The sequence below is a fragment of the Sebastes umbrosus genome, chromosome 15, assembly GCF_015220745.1.
Source record: "Sebastes umbrosus isolate fSebUmb1 chromosome 15, fSebUmb1.pri, whole genome shotgun sequence".
NCBI classification, from domain to species: Eukaryota; Metazoa; Chordata; class Actinopteri; order Perciformes; family Sebastidae; genus Sebastes; species Sebastes umbrosus.
Genome location: NC_051283.1, coordinates 2,790,030 through 2,801,787, shown reverse-complemented (window position 1 = coordinate 2,801,787; position 11,758 = coordinate 2,790,030). Strand labels below are relative to the sequence as shown.

General features: G+C 42.8%; 2 protein-coding genes across 2 annotated transcripts; one reads left to right on the top strand and one right to left on the bottom strand.

Moving 5' to 3' along the window:
* The first annotated feature begins 5,537 nt into the window (after window positions 1-5,537).
* LOC119503401 (gap junction alpha-9 protein-like) lies at window positions 5,538-7,528 on the top strand. Its single transcript, XM_037795190.1, has one exon. It carries the CDS (start codon window positions 5,643-5,645, stop codon window positions 7,149-7,151), a length of 1,509 nt encoding a protein of 502 aa, XP_037651118.1. The 5' UTR covers window positions 5,538-5,642; the 3' UTR covers window positions 7,152-7,528.
* A 1,285-nt stretch (window positions 7,529-8,813) lies between these two features.
* LOC119502984 (MYC binding protein) lies at window positions 8,814-11,564 on the bottom strand. The gene is made up of 5 exons (XM_037794377.1): window positions 11,394-11,564; window positions 11,074-11,146; window positions 10,879-10,927; window positions 9,170-9,299; window positions 8,814-9,062 (listed from the first exon to the last, which is right to left on the bottom strand). The coding sequence occupies exons 1-5, from the start codon at window positions 11,406-11,408 to the stop codon at window positions 9,018-9,020; spliced, it is 312 nt and encodes a 103-aa protein (XP_037650305.1). The 5' UTR covers window positions 11,409-11,564; the 3' UTR covers window positions 8,814-9,017.
* Between the last annotated feature and the right edge of the window lie 194 nt (window positions 11,565-11,758).

Sequence of the window (11,758 nt, the reverse complement as noted above, 5' to 3'; positions counted from 1 at the left end):
TGGAGGCTTGATGTGAGTTACTTTATCAAGAATAGCTGGTATGAAGCACAGGGTCGGTTACAAATACAGAACAGACACACACCGATCAGCCACAGGACAGCACGGGCACCCTGACCGGTCTGCCGCTACGCAGCCCCGTACCCAACAAACTGAGATGCACTGTGTGTTCTGACACCTTTCTAACGATAACGATAATAACAATAACACTTTATTGTCAGACAGGTCTGAAATTTGTTTTGCATCACAGCAGCTCCATTTGCAACATCACGGAAAGGACAAAGACAAGAAACAAGGATACGTATATTTAAACATTACAGTCACAGAAGACAATATTCAGGGCCCTTGAACATACATTTGATCTGGGATTAGGCTCCATATTTAGTTTTAGGATTGACTGGTGTACAAAAGAGTGCTTCAGTCTAACCTTATTAAATCGGGGAACCCTGTATCTCAGATTTGATGGTAACAATTCATATTCACTGTTCAAAACATAGTTGGGGTCAGAGACAATGGTGTTAGCCAGCCCTAACCGGAACCAGCATGAACTTTTTCAGCAATGTGAGTTCCAGTAGCTCTTCTATTGGATCAGACAACACGGGTCAGCCATTGCTCCCCACGTGCATCAAGGAGCCTCGGGTCTGACCCTGTTGCAGGTTCACCGGTTCTCCTTCCTTGGACCACTTTTGGTAGCTCCTGACCACTGCAGACCGGGAACATCCCACAAGAGTTGCAGTTCTGGAGATGCTCTGACCCGGTCTCGTCATCACTATCTGGCCCTTGTTGTCAAAGTCGATCACATCCTTACGCTGGCCCATTTTTTCTGCTTCCAACACAAAGTTCAAAGTTCAAAATGTTCACTTGCCTGCTAATATATCCCCCCCACTGCCAGATGCCATTGTAACCAGATAATCCATGTTATTCACTTCACCTGTCAGTGGTCTGAATGTTATGGCTGATTGGTGTATTTACACTATACAGTATACAGAGATGTGATTCCGCCAGGGGTGCAGATGAACCACAGATGGAGGCTGACCAGTAACAGAGGGGTTGCTGGTTAAGTCCCTGCCACTCTTGTATAATTGTGTGCTTAAGACAGTACGGATTCTGGCATCACATTTGTTGTGCCGGCCATCTCTGATCCCCTAAGACTGCTCCTTTGTTTTGTACCTTGTACCTGTCATCCCCTAAAGATGCAGGGACAATCTGTAACAACTGACAAAGCTCTCATTCCTTTCAAAGCTTTTGAACATCTATTGATTCCCCATCCGCCGTTCTCTCTCGATGAGCAGGGCATCATGCAAGCCAATTAGAGCTGGGGCCATGGGGGGGTCCTTCCTCAGAAAAAAGGGAAATAATGATGCAATTTTCTGCAATTTGACATATGTATCCAACAACTTTGGGGGTATTATATATATATATATATTGAATGGAATTCAGTGTTTTGCTAACTATAACCTACGATGGGGGTGGTATCAGCTCACCGCCATAATAATATTCAATATTAAAGGGATTGTTTGTAACTTTTTAAGCGTATAAATGTACCGGATCGGGACACATGCGCGCTCGCATATGCGCGTTCGCGTGTAGCTGCTCTCTGCCGGCTTGCCTTCACTCAGACAGCGCGCGCGTTCTCGCTCAGCTCGCTCCACCTCTAGACGTGAACGCGCGCTAACTCCACACTGCAGAAGAGTTAGTTTAGCTCTGAGAATATCTAGTGAATGTTCAGTGGACGTTTGTGCAGAAATAAATGCTGCAGCTCCTCCAGACCAACAGAGGTTCTCCGTGTCTTGTGAAGTGACGGAGCTCTGCAACGAGTTACGTTCTTGTCTCGTTACCGACCGGATGCCGGTGTAGTCCTGATCTCTCCGGCTGCGGGCGGAGAGAGCAGGGAGACACGCTGCAGAGCCCCACTACCTCAGCCTGCGTTGAGGCAGGAAAAGCCAACACTAGGATCAGATCTAAATCATGTTCATGGAGAGACCTTCGTCTGGTCAGCTAACATTTCTGCCAAGCAGCTGAAATATAGAGTGATATTGTGGTTTTAGCTGACGTGTGTCTCCTCACTGTTTTGAGCGATGCTCGTTCAGGTATATTTAGAGCGAGCAAGCGCGAGCCCGACGCTGACTTTCGTTGATTTCACGGCCACAGGTGCTGTTAACAAGCATTTTCTGAAAGTTACAAATAGTCCCTTTAAATAGGATGCCATGCTATCACAAAAGTCATGAGTAGCTAGCCAGCCTGAAGGCTAAACAACTGGAGTTTTGGTCAGAGACGATAACGTTTCTCTCTGCGGAGCCCCGTCACTTCACAAGACACGGGAAACCTCTGTTGGTCTGGAGGAGCTGCAGCAGTTATTTCTGCACAAACGTCCACTGTACATTCACTAGATATTCTCAGAGCTAAACTAACTCTTCTGCATTGTGGAGTGTGCACGCATGCACGTGAGAGTGGTGCGAAAGAGAGAGAACGAGCGCGGTGTGTGAGTGAAGGCAGGCAGAGGAGCAGAGTACAGCAGAGACTCCGGTCCTGGAGACCAAAGTTACGGTCTCCTCTGCATCCTCCGACCACGGCCAACACTGTTTAACAGACAGGCTTCACTAGATACAACCAAGAGGTTTTGGTTCTTCCGAGTAGTTTGTGTTGGAGTCTGAGTCTGAACAGCGTAGCCACATGCGAGCGCGCATGGGACACCGACCCGCAATAATTTATACGTGGAAGAAGTTACAAACAGTCCCTTTAACATTCAATAGCGTTGTACATTTCCCTGCTGCGGGACTAATAAAGGATTATCTCATCTTATCGGATCCTAACATGTTTCAAATTGAATTGTGTTTCTGTTTCACTGTGATCACTATGATCACTATTAAACAGGTCTGAAGTATTTAGGGTGAAAGGTTTTAGAATATAAATAGTTCCAACAGGCATCTAAGAGTACAAATAGCAGTATAAGCATATGCTTAACCGCTGTTACGATTAAGAGGGGGTCCTTGGAAAATGTTCTCCCTTTTAAGGGGTCCCTGGCCCCAAAAAGTTTGAGAACCTCTGTTGTAACAGATTCCTGAGGATGTGGCCGTGCAGACAAACTGCAGCTAATGCTGCAACGATTAGTCCATTGATCAGCCTACTTACTGTCATGAAGAACAAAGAAAAGCATTAAAGCTTCACAACTGAGAAGCTTGAAGCAATAAATGTTGGGCATGCTTGAGAGAAAAAAAGGACTTAAATGATTTATCGATTATCAAAATAGTTTCAGGTTAATTTTTTATCGACTGATTAATCAATTAATCGACTGAGCTCCAGCTGCGTCAACCAACACCATTCAACACGGGTTATAACAGAGCAGTGAAATGGGCGTGAACTCATATTACACTGCTCACTAGCTGTGGCTCTTATGCAACACAGCTTGATGTTTTAAATGAGTATTGGGTATCTATGGTAGCATTTGAACCGGTCTTTCAATGTAAAGTTTCAGATTAAATCAGGATATTGATCCTCTTTAGAAGCATTTTCCTGTGTAGATTATAATCCACCTTTCAAGTCACTCTCAGATGCCAGATTCCCATCAAACCCAGTGCACCACTTCTGTGTTGTGAGATTTAGAGGATCAAACCAGTTCAGGGTCCTTTGGTTTCAACCAGAAGCAGGCGACAAACTCTTACATTTGCAACACATTTCACCCCTAATGACTCTGGCAGTCAGTCCATTCATACTGCTGCGAGGTAAATGGCAACAGAGCACCGCAGCAGTATCGATCGTTTTTGTCTTTCACAGGCTATAAGTTGTGAACAGCGAAAGCCGGCAGGGATCATTTGTTTTAGTCCAGTTTTCACCAACAGCGGAGACTGAAATCTTGGGAAACGTTCTTCTTTTAGAAGAGGATAACGAAGAGAAACGATGTGCTGGTAGAAGTGTGTTCTACAGCATCAGCAGCATTATTGCAAAAGGCCTTTTAATGTTAAATTTCATATCTAAGATGAAAGGTAAGTTGACTCATTTTAAAATAAGTTTTTTACCTTTTTGTGTAAGCCATGCCATTTTGTTACATAATTACAGTGAGCTGAATATATCAGCTTTATATGGTGCAATTTTTTCTCTCTTTTGTTGTAGCAAAACACTTTTGAGTAACTTTCTTATGAATAACATCATGGATTAAAATGATTGATTTATGTTGATTGTTTGACATGATTGGTGATGCCTAATGATTTCCAGTTTTACCAATACAAAACTTAACACTAGGGGATAAGAAGATATTAAAATACTTAATTGCAACCATTTAGGACCATCCCAATCACTAATACATTTTAGTGTCTAATGGGATCGGGTTCTGCTGTAACTGGGTAAACTGGTTGTAAAATTGAAAACCTTGTTCTCAACAGTGGTGGAAGAAGTTTTGGATCTTAATCTTAGCAATACCACAATGTAGAAAATACTGTGTTATAAGTATGAGCCTTGCATTCGAAATTTGATTTAAAAAGTTCATAAGTATTATCAGAAAAATACTTCAAGTAGCAAAAGTAAAAGATACTCACGATGGAGTAAATTGATGTATTTGATGAAAGGCCATTTTAATATTAGTCGAGGTGGAGCTAGTTTTAACTGGTTTATATAGATATATCAGGGGAGTTGGATCCTCAGCAATGTATCATTTTAGAAACTAGTTTTATTGTATAAAATATTGATCTAAAAAGTAGCTGGTAACTCCATCTGTCAAAAAATGTAGTGCAGCAAAGAGTCCAATATTTCCCTCTGAAATGTAGTGGCATAAAATGGAAGTAAAGTACAAGTAGCTCAAAACTGTACTTAAGTACTTGAGTGAATGTACTTAGTCACTTTCCACCACTAGTTTTCAGACGTAGCTTTGTTTCAGTATTAGCTGCTTCACCTCTTTCATCTGTTTATGTGATAACAAAAATCAGACAGATATATCAGTATCGGTGTTGAACTAGGTTTGGGGTTAAGTGAGTGTCTCCATTACATAGTTTGTCCACCAGAGAGCACCGACCGGTTGATTTTGAAACTGTAAAATGTCCCTCTTGGTCTGTATCTTGATCACAATTCTTTAATGGAAATGTAGAGATCTTTTTCAAGATTGTTTGTATTTGTATACTACCGACCGGTAGGCCTATGTGTTGTTGTTTTTTTTTTGTTTTTTTTAAATATCCCTATATTGATTTTTTAAGTCCCAAATATAAATATCAGTATCAGCCTCAACATTTCAGTATTGGTTGGACTATAAACCTAATGATGCACCTTGAAGAAGTCATTTATTTTCATGTTTCACTAAGATTGACTGCAGGACAAACTTTCAAGTTCATACTTTCCACTGACTTTATATCTCACTGTATTGTACTATTTTATATATACGGCGGTTACAGCTGATAACGCCGTCATTGCAGAAGCGTAGCATCCCCCTCAGGTAAACACTTAGCTCTGTCAGCACTTTCGCCATTGATATCACTGTTAGAACCATTAGCTGCAGGCCGCCAGCTTGCCATCGCCTATCAGCAACATTAGCAGATTTAGCAGAACTCCCACATATCAATACCATTATGGGCCTCTAAAATCCAATATCCGTCAGGGCTTTATTAACAATCATAACTGATTTTTTCCCCCCATTCATTAGAGCACTGCTAATGTAGAAAATGGGAGACTGGAACTTCCTCGGCGGGATCTTGGAGGAGGTACATATCCACTCCACCATGGTTGGCAAGATCTGGCTGACCATCTTGTTCATATTCCGGATGTTGGTGCTGGGCGTCGCAGCAGAAGACGTGTGGAACGACGAGCAGTCCGACTTCGTCTGCAACACCGACCAGCCCGGCTGCCGCAACGTCTGCTACGACCAGGCCTTCCCCATCTCCCTCATCCGCTACTGGGTGCTACAGGTGATCTTCGTGTCCTCGCCCTCCCTGGTGTACATGGGTCACGCCATCTACCAGCTGCGAGCTCTGGAGAAGGAGCGCCACTGCAAGAAGGTGGCTCTCCGTCGGGAGCTGGAGGCGGTGGACGTGGAGCTGGTGGAGATGCGGAGGAGGATTGAGAAGGAGATGAAGCAGCTGGAGCAGGGGAAGCTCAACAAAGCTCCGCTGAGGGGCTCTCTGTTGTGTACTTATCTGGTCCACATTGTTACTCGCTCAGTGGTGGAGGTCAGCTTCATGGTGTGTCAGTACATCCTCTATGGACACCGCCTGCACCCTCTTTACAAGTGTGAAAGGGAGCCGTGCCCAAATGTAGTAGACTGCTTCGTCTCCAGGCCCACTGAGAAAACCGTTTTCATGTTGTTCATGCAGGGGATTGCCTGTCTCTCCCTCTTTCTCAGCCTTCTTGAGCTCATGCACCTGGCATTCAAGAAGGTTAAGAAGAGCATCCTGGACTTCTACCCACATCTGAAGGCCGATCTCGATGATTATTATGTCGACAAGTCAAAAAAGAACTCAGTAGTGCAACAGATTTGCGTAGGCACGTCTGTGGGTCCGAAGACTACTATCCCCACAGCACCGTGTGGATACACATTACTGTTGGAGAAGCAGGGCAACGGCCCTGCCTACCCTCTTCTTAATGCCTCCTCTGTCTTCGTCCCAATAAAAGGGGACCCTGGTGTAAAGCCAGACAGCCACAAGGACGGCAAGGAGGGAGTGCCGAGCCCCACGGAGCAAAACAGCAACTCCAACAACACGAGCAGCGAGACACGTTCTCCTCCTGCAGACAAACAGGATGAGCCAGACGAACAACCTTCACCCCATCATGAGGACATGGAGTGTGCCAGCTCTGAGTACCCCACCCTCCCCGTAGCAGACACTTCCTCCTGCACCACACTGTCAGGCATTGCAAGGAAGTCACAGAGGGTCAGTCCACCTTGGCACTGCTCCACTCTGGTCGAGAGGAATGGCTCGGACAGTGGAGATTCCTACCACGGGAACAACAGCGTGAAGCTACATAGCAGCTGTGTCGGACCCCGAGCAAGGATGCTCTCGAAATCAGACATAAAGAGGCCGAGCAGGTCTCAGAGCCCGGACTCTGCAGGGGAGCTGAGCTCAGTATCTCGACACAGTCGAGAGAGCAACAGCCCCACCGCCTCCTCTCCAAACCGCCGAGTGTCAGCGGCGAGCAGTGCCAGCAGCAGGAGAGCTCCAACTGATCTGCAAATATAAACAGACAGTATGCTCGCCAACGTGGTGACAGAAACTCTCAATAAGCCATGTTTGGGTGCAACTTATGTGAACACTATTTTACTGCACTTTTCACACATTTAAAGCTCTTTAAAAGACATCATAACAAGCACAAAAGGCCTTTGTTACCCATTGCTAAGGAGATTATGCTCTTGACTCCGAAGAGCAGCCTTTTTCCATCATATTTCAATTTAAATCTGCGATCTAACATCTACTTTTCGGATATTAACAGGTGGTGAGACCACAATAGACTGTACATTAACCTGCAGTAGGCAGAATATTTTTGGCATCATTGGGCAATAATTCCATAATAACCTTGCAGCATATTGTAATTCAGGTGTTCTGAGAGATAACTAGACTTCTGCTCCTCCTCATGGCTCTGTTTTCAGGCTTTAGAAAATCTAGCCCGACGAGAAACTTTGGCCAATCACAGGTCATTTGAGAGAGAGAGCGTTCCTATTGGCTGTTCATTCAACAGGCAGCTGTCAATCACTCGTGAACTCCAATCAAATGGTAAAACTAGGCAGCGCTGATCAAATATGAATCAATATTCTGTTACTGTAATGCCTATTTCTCCCCTCAAATGTTCTCAGAATCATCTTGTAGTGTACTGTTTAGCTGTAAAATGAGAACGTTTTCTCCAGCTGGTGGGCGATGCTTGGTATTTCCTCAACTGATCTCAACATGGCTGCCGGGTCAAAAATGTTCTCATTTTACAGCTAAACAGTACACTACAAGATGTTTAACAGAATATTGATTCATATTTGATCAGCGCTGCGTAGTTTGACCGTTTGATCGGAGTTTGCAAGCGACTGACAGCTGTTCAGAGACGGCAAGGCTCCAGCTCGGCTCTGATTGGTTGTTTTCCTCCGGTCTGGGAAATCTTGCAGATGGCGTTAGGAACACTGGAGGACACCGGAGGATACCGGAGGACACCGGAGGACACAGGGGCATATGATGTTTTCCAGATTACCTGTCTCATGCACTACTGTCAGTATATAGTGACCGTTTTATAAAAATAACTTTTTTTAAATCCTATTTGCTCCAATCTGCCTACTGCTGCTTTAACAAGTCTGTTATGGACATTTAATGATTTGACTGTATGCAACAGCTCTGTCTGAATGATTAGACTGGAATGGAAAACCACAAATCTATAATGTTGTTTCAGGTCACAATATGGTGTTACACAACAGGATGCTTTTAAATCAGTGACGCTATCTGAATGAATCCAACCCCTGTTCCAACATGAGAGCTCTTCACTAAGAACATTACACATAAAGATACACAGTTCTGGATGTCTCTGTCACAATGGAAAATAAGTGCTAAATATCTTTGCGTTGTTATGGCGACGTGAATAAAAGATTTTCTTTAATGTGCTGTCATTTATCAGACTTTAATTTCCCTTCAGGCATATGAGCAGCAACCTCTGAATTATTGCTTTTATAAGACAATTTCTTACTCAATAATACAGAATATATCAATTAAAATGTCTGAAAAAAATGAAAGGCCATTCTAAAAAAAAAAATTAGAAATCTTTTTAATGTATTTATTTCAGATGAGTGGCTGCATATACGTAGAATCCTTTGGTTGGAAACAGAGGAACAATTGTCAATTTAGGACATCAAGAGAATGACTGATGCCAAATGCTGAGAAAAACATTTTTATTTATGACAAAGAAACAGTTGCTTCTTGTGATATAACAAAAAATAACAGTGATTTTGTATTCACTGTACATCCATTATTATTTAATAAACATTTACATATTCTTCAAAAAAAATGCTTTTGTTTATTTGTTTATTTTTTTGTTGTTGTTTTTACCCCAGACAGCAATGACATAATCGCTCCTTTCTACTCTGCTGCTCCCTCCTCAGGTGATGGTTCGTACTGCATCAGCTGGAAAATGATATTGAGGCAGAGGTTAGAGGTTACATTAGGAGCAGCACACTCAAACACAGGCTGCTCTGGTGATCTGTAAATGTGGACTTTTACCAGCATCTCACCCTGTTTCTCAGCTCTTTGTTCTCCTCCATGAGAAGGTTGCACTTCTGTTGTAGGTCGGACATCTCCATGCGAAGAGTCTCGGCGTCTGCTGGCTCTGGACCAGCCGCACCGAGTTGAAGCTTTATGAAACTGTGAGGGTGGTTAAGGTCAACGTGTGTTCTATTAATAATGTACAGAAATCTTTTATTGTTACCAAGCCAGACGGGTCAAGCTAGGTGAGGACAACAACAGTGACTTGTTTCCCTCTAGGAGCATTCATGTAAAGCAAAATGATGATGTCTGCAAGAAAACAATTCCTCTGGCTCAAGAATAGGCTCCCTGTGTGAACTATACCAATCTTCTGCCTGATACTGAATGACAGGAACCTGCCAAAGTACAATAAACCACAGCCTGGCTGACACATAAAACTGCAGCCTTTCTGGGTTCAATTATCTAGCAGTGGTTTTCACACTTAAGTCTCCTATACAGAAAAAAAAAGCTATGTTCAATCTGTTTCCAGGTGACACATTTGTTCTTGATAGATGAAAAAAAATGCAATTCTGTCACACAGGCCACCTAAATATATATATATTATACACTCACCAGCCACTTTATTAGGTACACCTTGCTAGTACCGGGTGGTCTTCTGCTGCTGTAGCCCATCTGCTTCAAAGTTCGACGTGTTGTACGTTCAGAGATGGTATTCTGCATACCTTGGTTGTAACGAGTGGTTATTTGAGTTACTGTTGCCTTTCTATCATCTCCAACCACTCTGCCCATTCTCCTCTGACCTCTGACATCAACAAGGCATTTTCGTCCACACAACTGCCGCTCACTGGATATTTTCTCTTTTTCGGACCATTCTCTGTAAACCCTAGAGATGGTTGTGCGTGAAAATCCCAGTAGATCAGCAGTTTTTGAAATACTCAGACCAGCCCGTCTGGCACCAACAACCATGCCACGTTCAAAGTCACTTAAATCCCCTTTCTTCCCCATTCTGATGCTCAGTTTTTGAACTTCAGCAAGTCGTCTTCACCACCTCTAGATTTCTAAATGCATTGAGTTGCTGCCATGTGATTGGCTGATTAGCTATTTGTGTTAACAAGCAATTGAACAGGTGTGCCTAATAAAGTGGCCGGTGAGTGTATATCTCCCTTGCTAGATTGCTGACATTTTAAACACTGTGAACTTTTCCAGGATTAATATTGCCTTTGTTAAACCACGGAGAACCTTGCCTGTAAATATTACTAGGTCAAGAGTTGTCAAAAATTTACAAAGTCTCTTGTCCTCAAATGTATGCCATGAAGGAGAATAATTCTCCTCGCAGGTTAAAGTGCATGTGGAAAAAGGGGCTTGTAATGGCAAAGATTGATTCATTTCCTTTTCTGTTGCCATGTTAGTTCAGGTTTTAGTACAACAGGGACCACAATGCTCAGCTACACGGTTTCCTTGGAGAAACCCTGAAGAGGTTCAACTCAAAGCAGAAACATGTCATTGCGGTAAAACCGGGATTAATAGGCTGGATATTAATTAACATATTTTATCAATGTATTTCATCAGATGTACCATACCATGTATATAGTTGACCAAACTAAAAATCTATATATTTTTCTGCCATTGTCTTATAAAAACACACTGGGTTTGGAGGGTCGTTATTTCAGGCACTCCACCAACACTTGTTTATTACCCCTAAAAGTTCTATAAAACTGCACACACGAGAGAAGGATACTCCAGGGCATTGTTAGGTTTGTCAGTCTCTTCATAAAGTGCCACTAAAACTGCAAAAAGAGAAACACAATGGTGATGAAGCAGCAGAGCAGGGATATGGGTGAAGAGTAAGTGAATGTGTGGGTTTAACACCATGTATTAGATGCACATTTACATGCTGAATGAGGTGTGTGGATTGCCTGTATTGTATACCTACCGCTGGTTATAGTATCGAGCACTCCAGACTTTTCAAGATATCTTCTAAACTGTTCTCGCTTCGACTCTGAGGCCTGAAACACGAGACACATATTTAACTCACACATACAGTCAGTTAGCAGCACACGTCGGACTGGTTTCACCAACGGACACAATAACTGTGAATAACCGCTGGAGGTGAGTTCACTGCCTCTATAGCTTCATGCAAACAAGCCCAGAGGGCACAGTGCTGTGATGCTAGCTAGTTAGCACAGAAGGAACTATCATATTTACCGAGTAAACATTATTAACAGCTACAAAATGATGTAACCAAATACTTACTCTGTAATGGGCCATGGATGCGACGAGAACTCTATAATTTATATACAGATAGTTGTTAGTTGATAGCTGGGCTGGAGGGTTGTAACCTGTCTGTTTACTTCAGTCTACAACACACAGGAGGTGCATTCGTTGCCATAACAACACGACCGGAAATGCATTTCTTCCTGACTAGCTTTTTTTTTTTTTTTTTTTTTTTTTTTTTTAAATAACCTATTTAAAAAAAGAAGTACGACTGAATAGCAGTGATAAAAAGTTAAAATTATTATTATTATTATTATTATTATTTTAGTACTTTAATTAACAAGCTAACCGCTGGAGCTTGAGCAAGATAGTAGGGCGGGCCAGCCGTTGGTCATGTGCTATGA

Coding starts and splice junctions, on each gene's coding strand:
- LOC119503401 (XM_037795190.1), top strand. CDS start 5,643: ATGGGAGACTGGAACTTCCTCGGCGGGATCTTGGAGGAGGTACATATC.
- LOC119502984 (XM_037794377.1), bottom strand. Junction 10,928..11,073: donor GCTCGATACTATAACCAGCG/GTAGGTATACAA, acceptor CTCTTTTTGCAG/TTTTAGTGGCACTTTATGAA. Junction 9,300..10,878: donor AAACCTAACAATGCCCTGGA/GTATCCTTCTCT, acceptor CCACCCTCACAG/TTTCATAAAGCTTCAACTCG.